This window comes from Panthera tigris, chromosome B4 (assembly GCF_018350195.1).
Source record: "Panthera tigris isolate Pti1 chromosome B4, P.tigris_Pti1_mat1.1, whole genome shotgun sequence".
Classification (NCBI taxonomy): domain Eukaryota; kingdom Metazoa; phylum Chordata; class Mammalia; order Carnivora; family Felidae; genus Panthera; species Panthera tigris.
In genome coordinates, this window is record NC_056666.1 from 76,220,943 (window position 1) to 76,234,416 (window position 13,474).

A 13,474-nucleotide genomic window follows, 5' to 3' on the forward strand; every position below is an offset into this window, starting at 1 on the left:
ATATAGGTAATTCTCTCTGGTAATCATCACTGCCTAATCAGCTTAACCAGAAAACTTAGTAATTTAAACAGTCATGGAGGTGAATCCTCATGCCCCAGATGATACTGACATGTCTCCCAAACTGCTAAGTCCGGATCGATGGCTGTTACCTGCTCTTTGTTTCCCCTCTCCCTCCCACTTTATCCTTGCTGTTGCTGCCTTGGTTCCCGTCGTCATCTTTTCCTTGGACGGAAAAGATGCATTACATTTCTAATTGCATTACATTTCTAATCAGTTCTTCTATACCTTCCAATCAAGTCTGTATGATGCTGCCATTATCCCAAGTCATAGAAAGTAATTATCCCCCAATATAAATCTATATCACTCCCTTGTTCAAAATTCTTTAAAAATTCCTAATCACTCCTTACATTAAATCTAAAGTGCTTAGTATGTCACAGAAGACCCATTCTACATCTGGTCCCTACCTACCTACCTTCTCTGAGTATTCCCTTCCTCACTCTTTACCCTCCAGGAAAAGCAAACTGCTGTGAGGTCCATATTATACATGAATTCCCTTCTCCCATTACCCTTTTGTCCCTCTGGTTGTCTGTTCCTTCAAGATTCGGAGGAGGCTGAGCAACCTTCTCTCTGTGAAGTACACCTTATCTCTCCTACCTAAATCTAAGTTGCCCTCCCTCTGTTTCTAAGGTCCCTGGCCACACTTCCATTACAACGTTTATTGTGTGTCCCTGGCAGAGACCATGTTTTTTGTTTTTTAAATGGAAAAGTGGGTGGTACAGATTTTTTTAATACGTTATTTTGTGATTCCTATAAATTACTACATTTATATCTCTCACATCTAGGGTAGATCTCTAATTAAAGTTACAAATGATAATTTTTAAGCCTGGAAAAGTAACTCAAGAGAAAGCCATTTAGTGTCACAGAATGTTCCCAGACATAGTACACAGAGGGTATGTCATGTTTATTCAGCCTGTAATGAGAGCCTTCAACCAGATCCTATCATTCAAATCTCAACTTATTTCCAGATAACTTGAAGTAGGAAAGATATCTGAAATCTGGTATGACAGGAGATAAGAGTAAAACACTTAGCACTCTTCTGAATTCAACATTAGTAAATCGCTATTAAACCTTTACATTCAATGGGCTAATCAAGTCAACAGTAAAGTTTGAGACTGTGAACTATCATTTTTTCAATCCTCCCCCACCTCCACTGAGACAGAAAACATGCCGCTTCAGAAATCAGAGCCACAGGCTGGTTTGTTTGTACCACAGCAATGACAATAGTTTCTTGTAAATTCAATATACACTTAATATCATTTATTTTCAGTCGGCTTTGCTATTAACATTATGAATTGATAAAAAAATAAAATAATAGATAGCAACTCTAACCTTGCCACACCATACTCAGGTAAGCTGCACCAACATCAACCACACCCATGTGACTTACATGACGCAACAGATAATGAACATCATCAGCCAAACAAACAGATAAGTTTGGCAGGACACCCTCCCCATCCACGTTTTTTCATCTTCAAAACATTGTTCATTTGCAGATAATTAAAGTAAAGGAAATTCCAAAGACTTATTCTGAATGCTGCTTCACTGCAAGATGAGTATTATAAAAGAATTTTCCGGGCTCAAAAAAGGGAGAGAGCCTGCAAATACACTTTTTTTTTTTTAACCGAAAGGGAACAGGCTCTGAATCCTTAATACTGAAGCAATATTTCAAATATTTACATGCTGTCAAAGGTAAAGTTCAATTCTAAGAGTATGTGTTATCTGCCACAACTGCAGAGAGCTGTTTTCTGTCTGTACTCATGGTCAAGTCCCTCTCGGCCTCCTGCAGAGTCCCTGCACTGGCATAACTGGCAGCAAGCTCATTTAGAACCAGAACATATGCCTTGCCAGGGCAGAGGCTTACTTTGGTTTTAGGCACATAATATTTTCCATCTTTGCTCGCTTTTAATTTAAACCTTCAGGTTAAATGAAGTCAAGAGCCTTTTTCTTTTTTAAAGCCTTCAGGTTCATGAGGGTATCAGTACTTGGAATTGTTTTCTTCCAAATACTAAAAAAGTGACTGTGCAAAGCCACTTGGTCTTAAAGAAGAAAGAGAGAGAAATGTCTCTGGAAATCAAAGTTATACTGATGCTGGTTCTGAGGAGGACCACAGCTCTGAGATGGGAAAGCTTTTAATGAGATTCCAGGCAAAGCACGAAGCATTTCTTTTGATACCATTTCACCTCCAAATCCTTCAAATATTAAGAATAACAAAAACTCGGGGCGCCTGGCTGGCTCAGTCGGTTGAGCGGCCGACTTCGGCTCAGGTCATGATTTCGCGGTCCGTGAGTTCGAGCCCTGCGTCGGGCTCTGTGCTGACAGCTCAGAGCCTGGAGCCGGTTTCAGATTCTGTGTCTCCCTCTCTCTGACCCTCCCCCGTTCATGCTCTGTCTCTCTCTGTCTCAAAAATAAATAAACGTTAAAAAAAATTTTTTTTTAAAGAATAACAAAAACTCAGAAGCATTTACGATGAATTTTATGATCCTCATTTTATAAGTGGTAATTTGAGGTACAGGAAGAAGGAGGAGTTTCCTCTAATATTTCTCAAGGAAGTAGAAACACACACACACACACACACACACACACACACACACACACCCCAGGAATTCTGATACTGAAATACTCTTCTGTAACACACTTTTATCACATTTCAGCCCTGTTTACTCAGATGCCTGAGGGAGCCTTTTAAGAGAAGAGAGAAAAGACAAGACACTTTAAGACTTTCTGGAATTTCCTAAGGCTTGGCCTCCCCCCAACCCACAAGTCCTCCTTCCTGTCAGCTGACTATAGTAACTCTCATTAGTGGGAACGCCTCTTTAAATAGTCACTGAGAATCCCTAAACCAAATGTATCAACACGTACCCTTAGGAGAACAAGAGCTTAGGGCTTTTAGCTAATGGTCTGCAGAATTTCTTTTCTCTGGAAAATTTTCTTAAAGAAATACAGTAAGTGAGGTCTCAAATATCAAGTAAAATGCAGGATTTCCTATTCCCATAATTTTTAGGAAAAATTCTGTTTAAAAGTTGATTCTCAACACTTTATAATTTACCTTCTACCTCTCTCAACCACTTTCTTCAACCTTTCAAGTCTGACCTTCCTTTAGACTCTCATCCCTGAAAGTCAAGGGTGGAGGAAGGATGGCCTGTAGGGAAAATAGGACTTTGCTGAACTATCCATAGCATGTAGACAAAACCTAGCCTTAATTTCTCAAAGTACTGAGAGACAAACATTGCCTTCTTCAGGTAGAAAAAAAAACAGAAAAAATAAAGATCTTTTAAGTAGAACAATAATATATAGAAGGAGCAGTTGCATCCAGGTTGTGGGATTTCTCTATATTTTCTGTATTTCTAAGCATTCTACAAAAACTGTGTATATTCTTTACAATGTTTTTAATGTTTATTTATTTTTGAGAGAGACAGAGTGTGAGCGGGGGAGGGGCCGAGAGAGAGAGAGAGAGAGAGAGAGAGCGCGCCAGAATCTGAAGCAAGTTCCAGGCTCTAAGTTGTCAGCACAGAGCCCAACATGGGGTTCGAACTCATGAACCACAAAATCATGACCTAAGCCCAAGTTGGATGCTTAACCAACTGAGTCACCCAGGCGCCCCAACTATGTGTATATTCTTACAATTAGGGGGAAAAAGAAAAGGAAGGAGAAGTAATTTATTAATATAAATAGATAAAAATGATAAAATCAAATGCTGACAAGGTGCTAGAGAATTAAATATGTTCTTAGGCTATGCTAATAGTATTATAAAGTAGTACAACCTTTGAGAACAGCTGAGAATATGTAAGAAGAATGTTTAATGAATTATATACTTTTGGTCATGAGAATACCACTTTGGTAATATAGCCCTCCCCCTAAAATAACTAAAAACAAAATGTTTCTGCCACGATGCTTAGAGTTTTTTATTAGGCTCGAAAAATATCTAATTACTGGTGCATAATTAAACCATAATGAAATACTATATTGCTATAAACGGAGAACCACATGAACTAGGAAGATACATAGAAAAGTCAATATAAAAAAGACCAAACAAAAGATAAAGCACACAAAACAGCACACAGGGACTAAAACCATGTAAAAACTAGTCATGCAGTGATAGCATATCATTGTGCACAGTTGTTTTATTATTTTTTCCTGATAAAAGTTACTGGTTTTTCCTGGTTTACTTGGCTTTTTCTTCTTCTGTTTACTGTGTGGTGTGTGTGTGTGTGTGTGTGTGTGTGTGTGTGTGTGTGTGTGTGTGAGAGAGAGAGAGAGAGAGAGAGAGAGAGAGAGAGATAGAGAAAGAGAGAGAGAGAGAGAGGGAGAGAGAGAGACAGAGAGCAGAGAGAGAGAGACAGAGAGAAACAGAATCCCAAGAAGGCTCCACACTGTCAGTACAGAGCCAGATGTAGGGCTTGAACTGACAAACCCATGAGATCATGACCTGAGCCAAAATCAAGAGTCTGATGCTCAAACCACTGAGCCACCCAAGCACCCTGAAATCTCTTGCATTCCAGCATGTTTCTTGTCTTCATTGCCCTGAGGCTTCTAATTCAGTTACAAGGGGTGCCTGAGTGGCTGAGTCAGTTAAGTGTCTAACTATTGGTTTCGGCTCAGGTCATGATCTCTTGGGTTCGTGAGTTCAAGCCCTGCATTGGGATCCACACTGACAGTGTGGAGCCTGTTTGGGATTCTCTTTCTCCCTCTCTCTCTGCCCCTCCCCTGCTCATGCTCTCTCTCTAAAAATAAATAAATAAACTTAAAAAATTTTAAATTCAGTTATGAGACTATAAAGCGTGGGAAGAGGGAAGATAGCTAAAGTCTTTGAGGATACAACTGTTGATATATTTAAATTTTTCCCTGGCTTCCTTAGATTTCAGATAAGTAAGGCCATGGCCAGTTGTTTTTATCTAATAAACAGTTACTACAATATCAATGAAGATACTGTTACATGGTAGAGATGTTACTAAACAATTTCAGTCCTTATTCCGATATTAATTAGCCAAATGACATTGGGTGTATCAGTAAACTTCTCTGACCTTAGCTGTTTCCATCTGTAAATTAGGGATTTTAACATCCTAACTGACAGCAGTGAGCTGGATTAAATAACTTTACAGTCCCTTATGGCTCTAGGATTTATGTCAAACATTTCTTAAAAATTTTTATTTTTTTTTTTAAGTTTTGCTTATTTAAGTAATCTTGACACCCACCATGGGGCTTGAACCCACAACCCTGAGATCCAGAGTCACACACTCCTCTGACCAGCCAGGTGTCCCTATGTCAAAGATTTTGATAGGGACTCTTCATTCACTGTAACTCATCAGTGAGTTAAAAGGCTAGAGGAAATGACTAATATATTCATCCGGGTATACACACCTATACTGTCTAATGCAGGAGTGAGTCTGATACCAGAAAGGTATGATATCATATTTGGGGGTAAATGAAGTCTTTCTGGCTACTTCAAATTCTAATGCAGCCAACCTTGCAAATAGAATGTTCCATTCCTCTGACATTACTTTTCAACATGTTTTTAACTTCTCAACATGTTTTATTATAATGAAACCAGCTAGAAACCAGTAAGTAATTAGTTGGCCTGAAAGTAAACAGAAAAGAGATGACTGGTCTCTAGTTGGTACATCAAGGACAGCCATAGTGAAAAATATCAGAATTCCTTGACCGGCGTCTTTACACCTGGATCCATTATTTACCTTACCACAAAAGATGAAAGAATTAATGAGTTACTAATTAAGGGTAAATAAAACTTAATTTACATTGGTGTGAGGTCTTTATGAGAAATAATCCACTATAAAGAGAGGTCAGTTAAAATAACACTTGTATTTACAGTGTACTTACATTTTGAAATTATAAAAGAAGCTATAAAGCATAGGTGACTACAATAAATGGGCAAAAAATTACTTTTAATATGAGAAAGATGGCACTGATAGAAAACCAAAGATAATTCTTGTGTTTATTTAACAAAACCAGTTACCGTATCCATATTGAAAGCTTTAGCAATGTATCTATTGGAGGTTTAATGTCAGGTCAATTTAAGATTTATGATTTGCTGATAAGCAAATTAAGGATATACTCCCCAACATTTGGACGACTACATTAGACCCTACAGTGTGTTGACAGTTATTCAAATCTCTTTTCCTCTTCTTGGAACATAATTTCAAATGACTTACTGAAGACATTAAGAAAGCAGAAGGGGCACCTGGGTGGCTCAGTCAGTTAAGTGCTCAACTTCGGCTCAGGTCATGATCTCATGGTTCATGGGTTTGAGCCCCGCATCAGGCTCTGTGCTGACAGCTCAGAGCCTGGAGCCTGCTTCAGATTCTGTGTCTCCTTCTCTCTCTGTCCCTCCCCCACTCAACTCGATCTCTCTCTCAAAAATAAGTAAACATTAAAAAAAGAAAAGACATTAAGAAAGCAGAAGAAAAATGTTATTAAGATAACATTAAGTGGATAAAAGAACACATGCAGTTGTTACCCAAGAAAGGAGAAAATTAAATGTCACGGATAATTTTATAACACTGTAGATTCCCTATGGACACCTACCCATTCTTCAAGAAGGCAAACATAAATTGTTTCTTTGAGGTAGATTATAGATTGGTTGGCTATGGATAAAACATCTAATGAACTTGAGCTTGGTGACCTTACTTGCTCAAGGGCTTGCTCCACACTACACCAACACATATATACTGTTATGTACCAGAGATACATAAAGGTGAACAAGATACCAATGTCGCTTCCAGGAAATTACAAGAAGAAAAACCACAAAAATATTAGGCTGTTTGAAGAAGGATGGTTTTACTCTCCCGTTAACAAGTGCAGCTTTTGTTGGTGTTTTGGTGCCAGCCATTCATACAGTCATCCCGGTAAAAAGAGGAACAGAAATTCTAAGGGAAATTTAAGGGCGTAGGAGTAGAAAGGGAGAGAAGTAGTGAACAATGAAAAGGGGGCTGGCTGGGACAAGGGACACTTCCATTTTTATTTTAGATTCTTCTATTTTAGCTGAATGTACTGTTTTGCCTTTGTCATATAAGACAAGTCAACACAATTAAAATACGACTAAGTGGAAGCATTAAAATGTATCATGAATAGGGGCGCCTGGGTGGCTTAGTTGGTTGAGCATCTGACTTTGGCTCAGGTCCTGATCTCCCAGTTTGGGAGTTCGAGCCCTGCGTCAGGCTCTGTGCTGACAGCTCAGATCCTGGAGCCTGCTTCAGATTCTGTGTCTCCCTCTCTCTCTGCCCCTCTTCCATTTGTGCTCTGTCTCTCTCTGTCTCTCAATAATAAATAAACGTTAAAATTTTTTTTAAATAAAAAAATATACCATGAAGAAACAGGGATAAAAGGAGAAAGAAACAAAATTTCTAAATAGTTTTAATTCTTTTCATTTGTGGATAAACTTATCATTTTTCTCATTACTATTTCCCATCCTTGTTTAGTCTTAAAGAATGAGCAAATGAGTGAGTTTATGTGTTTTAGGAAACAATGACGTTTGGTGAGGAGGTATTCTCTCCTTTCTTTCTTTATCTAACTCCTCTCCTAGAAAATGGAAACACTACATGGAAGAAGCAGTAGTCTGCATCTTTGTAAAACAATCAACGAATATCCATAGCCTAGTCTTATTTTCTTGTATTACACCTAACTGGTTCCATCGACCCAAGCCAAAGACAATAATTTAAATAGGTTGTGAAGGTAGAAATATATTATCCAAATATTTGGTCTTTACTCTCCTAGCCAAGGATTTGTGTGAACCAAATATGTTACGAACCAAACAGAAAGAAGTGAGACTTAATGAGCCTGTCACATGCTCATTACAGTGGTTGGTCATTCCTGGGCATGAAAGAAGGGGCACTTAATTTTTTGAATAACCACATCCTGGTTTCTAAAGGTTATGGATTCAAATGTCAACCCGATGACAACTGAATGTTGGTTAGGACTAGTTAGTTAATCAGCTTTTTCATAAAAAGATGTACAGAATAGTTACCTCAGCTACCAAAAATCCAGATCAACATATACATGAGGATAGAAATGCTAAACCACTTCAGTATATGTCATTGGGGAGTTTCTTTTTCCTAGTAATGATGGTAGGTTATATTAATCCATCCACTGCTCATTTGTTCATAGGAATTAGAACCATCACGTTCAACTAAAACATCTGACCTGGATAATGTATCTATTCACCAAAGGTAGAGAGTAAGTGAAGAAAAGCCTTTAATCAATTCTTATTACTTATAAGCTCTTTGAATTCTAAGCTTCGTTTCTTCCTTTAACTAAATAAACACTAAGAGCTAAGTCACTGTGCTAACCGCTGGGGAAGAAAAACATCATTACTTTGGAAGAAATTATAGACTTTGGGAGTATACAAATTTATACACAACTATTAAGGGGAAGCATGATATAAGTGCCCAAACAGAAGTGAAAAGAAAATTCTATAGGAGAATGAGAAGGGTTGCTTAACTTATCTGACAGATATGGAGGTAAGACCTCACAGTCTTGATAGACCTTGAGGAGTAAGATTTCAGAAGGCAGTAATGCAGGGGATAGGCATGAATAATTTAGAGAGTGAGGAGTTAATACAGAGTTTAAGTATAAGATTGGCTAGAGACTGAAAGGCAGGTTGAACTCAGATTGTGGAGGACCCAAATATTAAATAAAGATTAATCCTGAGATATCAAATGAAGGGGGTACACTAATTTACAACTCTATTTAGAAAGATAAATAGCAACGGTGTACAGGATGGATGGGAGAAAGGAAAAGAGAAGCTGACAGAGGAGGTGGTGGCAATGCTATGGGACCAGACAGAATGGCACATACTTGAGAAGCACCTAGAGGGTAGGCTTATTTAGACGGCTTAGTAAGTGACCGACTGGGAAGAAGAAACACGGAGAAGGAAGAACTGATCCCAACTTTCACAGACGAAGAGATTTGGTACATGGTGATGTATTAAGGGACACCTGGGTAAAGCAGGTTTTTAGTTAGAAAGACAATGGATTCTTTTGTAGCCTTCTTGAACTTGAGTGCCTAAGGGATATTCAAAGAAAGATGTTTGATCTGGCAGGCAACCAGAAATATGAGGCTGAAACTTGGGTTAAGAACCGAGGATTAGAACCTAGTTTGGGGGTTCACGTCTTAGAGTCATGGAAAGAGAGGAGATTTTTTCACAAGGAGAGAGAAAAAACCAGGAGGTCAGAGAGATCAGGAAGAAAAGTGGACAAGAACAGAAACTATCTCGGGCAAAAGGGAACAAGAGGAACTAAGAAAAGTGGAAGTCAAGCCAATTAATTTTGTCTCCTGTAAATAACTGATAAAAAGATTTAGGACAACACATTAGACAGATCATGTATTTCATTATCTATGTGCTCCCTGCCCCTGACCAGCTAGTTAGTTGAGATTCAGTCCAGTTCTCTAAAATTTAATTATGGAACCAATTTGTCCCTACTATATTCATTTGTCTCACTGAGGTACTCATTTGTTAGCTCTGAAGTATACATTCTTTCTTGCAGGCTCTTGCTCCGAAAAAGATTTCTAGTGTCCTTACCATATTTGTGAGAGCTTCCTTCCAAAGATCCAATTATGTAACTTCCTGATTAAAGCCTTATCCATGTTAAAGCTGAAATCATGTTAACAATAACCATAATCCAGTTTCGAACTAATTAGTTATTCCTCAAGCTAAAGTAGACAAAACTTTAGCATTTTTTTTGAAATATTAGATAAAACTTTTCAAAGTAAATGAAACACAATGATGCTTAGAAACCGCTATAAAACCGAGGGCAGGTCTGTTTGACTAAGCACTCCATTAAGTGACAAATGACTGTTTAGTCAGGAAGTTTTAAAAGCCATCTAAAAAGTCCAGGTCAACTTAGACACTCACCGCCCCCCCGCCCCTTTTTCCTATACCATTAACAGTCAGGCTGTCCACTGCCATTAGAGATTTAGATGGATCTTTCTTTATATGAGGAGTCTTTCTTCACTTCTGACCAGCCACAAAATGATAGGCTTGTTCTGACACATCTCTCGCCAGACATGTATGAGAAAAAAGTCTCTCACCAGATCCTACCACATAATCAGCATTTTTGTTTGCTGCAATCCCAGTCATTTCCTACCTTAGGCCAGTTTCGACATGCACCAGGCTTTTGCACTGAATCGACATTGTGTGTGCTAGCATGACATCAGCCGTCCTGCCCCTAACAGGGTCTCTGAGGAGGAGACTTACAATGGTGCTTTGAGTCACAACAAAACCCCTTCCTCTCTGTTTAGGATTTCTGACATTTTTTCCCTTCCACTTAAAATTCTTCTTCCCATTTAAATTTAATTTTTTTTTTTTTTATTAAGACCATAAAGGAGAAAGAGGGAGTTGGCAGGCCCTAGAGGACTAAAAACAGAGGGATGAGAGTTTAAGAAAAGTCATAAAACTGCTTTGTGGTTACATCTCTTGCCAACTGGTTCCAGTGTTAAAATAGAGCTAAAACTCATGCAGAGGAAAGGGTTCTAGGTTTGCAAACCTTTAAAAATTCTTACTACATCCTTTAAATAGATGATCCCTTAAACATCCAAGAACTGTTCTAGTCAGGAAAGCCACAGGCACTGCAAGTTATGGGAAGAGATAAACTAAGTCACGTCAAACATAACTGAAGATTATTGGACGGGTTCTCGAATTTTTGTCTCAGAAGGAAGGCCTTATACCATTACTTCACACATGTAGGGATTTGGGCCAAATATTTAGCTTAAAAAATTTCAGCTTTCCCATCTAGATGGAATGTAGAGAAAATGATGGCTTTGCTTCCTATCAAATCTGTTTATTTCATTATAATGACTGTTGTAACAAACCATCCCCATGTACAAAGCCAGATATGCAGGAAAGTATGAGAAAACTGGAAAATTTTACCAGCTCTGCCGCCCCTGGATTGTGTTATAAGTCACCAGCATATGTAACTCATTTTCTAGTTAAGTAATTCCCTCTGGGTACCCGGTCTGCAATCCACACGAAGGATCAAATTTCATTAGCAGTCCTAGGAAAATGCAACCCTGTGCATTTGCAAGTCAAAACTCCTGAAGGCTACAGCTAGTCTGGCTACCCTCATTGATTTTTCCTGGGAGAGGATTTTAGCTGATAGAAAACATTTGTTGGAAGGCACAGATGAGGAAGTTCAGAGGAGAAGGAGTCCACTAGCAAAGAGACAACTAAGCCTTAGTCTTCATGTTAAACTCTGGCCTTAACACTCAGCCTGCAGCTGTGTCTAAGGGGAGAGAGATTCAGCAGAAATCCCACCCCCCAACCCCCCCCCCCCAAGCTACAAATGACAAAAGGCACAGGAAGACAAATTAAAAGGGCAAGCGTACAAAAACAAAATCCAATCAGCCTCAAACTCTCTTCATTTCTAGATATTAAACTGAATCCCTGTGTGTGCCTGATTTCACGTGAAACTGGGTCAGAGATCCGCAAATCTTAGCATCTCTGTACATAATTCAAGACTTTTAATTAATTCATTTAACATTGAATCGAAAGACATGCTGGCCACTACTCAAACTGTCTAGTTCAGAAAAATAGCGTTAATTACTTGAATTGCCTTTCTCAAGTTTGAAACCGGCCCAGTCCTTACCTTGGTTTGAGTTGGTTCACCTTTCTCAAACATCATCTTAAGCCTGTTCAGCGGAACATTATATTTCTCTATTTTGTTTGCAGCTTCTGTGTTTTCACTGATTTCGGGTTTTCCTACTTCATGCCTGGATTCTCCTAGACAATTTTCCATTTTTTTACTTTCTTTCGAGTGGTCTTTAAGATGCTCACTGCCCTGGGTGCGGGGATACGGATACCGATTGAGGGCTTCAGAAGGCGATCCAAGTCTAGGTCTGGGATGGACGGGTTCTTCTTGGTCAGCTTCCGCCCCAGAGGCAGACCTTCTTGCCACTTCACCGGGAGGACGGTTGCCTCCGTGTCTGACCTCAGCGCTGCCGTTTTGCAGGGAGTCCGTGTGAGACTCCGTTCCCAGGGCTGGGTTCTCCCACTTCTTCTTTAACACAGTCAGGATCCCCCTTCTAACGTGCTGGGGGAGATTTTCAGTGTTCTAGAAGAACAAGAAGTAAGTGCCAGTTATAACTTGCCTGTTGAAACATTCAAACATGTTGTTCTTTGTAAAATGAAAGTTAAAAGTCTAAGCTGCTCCTGGTCCACTGGCGTTTCGGACAGCTGGGAACAGTTACAGTCCTGCCACATGGAGAAAGCATCCACCCCGGGAGAGGGAGAGGGGAAGAGAGAAAAAGTCAGGAGCTGAAGCAGGAAGTGATAAAACAGGATAGCCTTATAAGGACAAAATGAGAAGAAAGGAGAGCCCAGATCTAATGAGACAAGGGATTTTTATCCAGAGATTAATAAGAAAAACAAGAAAGAAAAAGCAAAATACTAGGTACTTTAAATACCACAAATCTGCATTAATACAAGTTCCTCATTACATACCACAAAATTACATGGTGAATCTTTTTTCTTCTTTTAAATAAAACAAAGAGGCAGTGTAGCTGAAACCACCCAATACCAATAATCATCAAGGATTGAAACTATTGAAAGAAACCGAAAGAACTCACCAGACTTTCACATGTATTTGCATAAATTATATTTCATCATATCTGACATAATCTACGGGCATATGAACAATCAAATTCTATTTTTACATAAGAACCTAATCCTCTTTTTTCCCCTGCTCTTCTCTACATGTCTGTCCATGTGTAAATTCTCAGTTATCAGGAAATTTACTACTTCACACATCCTTTGGTAGAAAAACATCCAAGCTTCATATGAAAACACCACCACCCACTTTCTTGATTGAAGGACACACGTTTTCACATCTCAGGGAGTGCCACTTTCACCTGGGTCGAAACGGAACGAATTTATACATAAGACAGATTGCAAACAACCTGGAAACTGCCACTGTTGTTCTTCAAGAACCGAGGAAATGTGCTTGATGAAGTGAAATTCAATGTCCCAGACTCTGAAAGCTTTCCTATAAATAAAGCGAACAGCCCCAGTTCCCAACAAACCACGAACTCCAATACCTTCGTGCTCTCTCCGTTCCTGTGGTCTGTGACTCACCCGTCTTTCTACAAAGAAAGGACAAACCACCTAGGACTGAAAGACTTCGGGGGAATTAAACAGGATTAGCAGCTATATTGGGAATTAAGTCTCTCACCCTATTATTCTTCTGAATTCACTTCATCAAGTAGCACCAAGATTTGGGAAAAAAACAAACAAAAAAACTTACAGAAGAACAACTGTCTGATTTTAGTGTTTAAATCTTTACTGACAAGATGATTCACTGGTGGAAGCATGAACGGATCAGAGATACAAGAAGCACAAAAAAATTTTCTTGTTGGAAAAGAATTAAAAAACTGCTCTGGACACCGGTGCTGCCTTAACTCTGGCAACATG

At 39.0% G+C, this 13,474-nt stretch overlaps 1 protein-coding gene across 5 annotated transcripts in view; it reads right to left on the minus strand.

The window, feature by feature from the left end:
- Positions 1–13,474, minus strand: part of LIMA1 (LIM domain and actin binding 1) — an 84,184-nt gene that overhangs the window by 22,826 nt on the left and 47,884 nt on the right. For all 5 annotated transcript variants that reach the window (XM_007073009.3, XM_042992260.1, XM_042992258.1 and 2 more), the window contains exon 4: positions 11,655–12,119. In XM_007073009.3, coding sequence (XP_007073071.2) covers positions 11,655–12,119 — 465 coding nt within the window. The remainder of the gene's footprint in view (positions 1–11,654; positions 12,120–13,474) is intronic.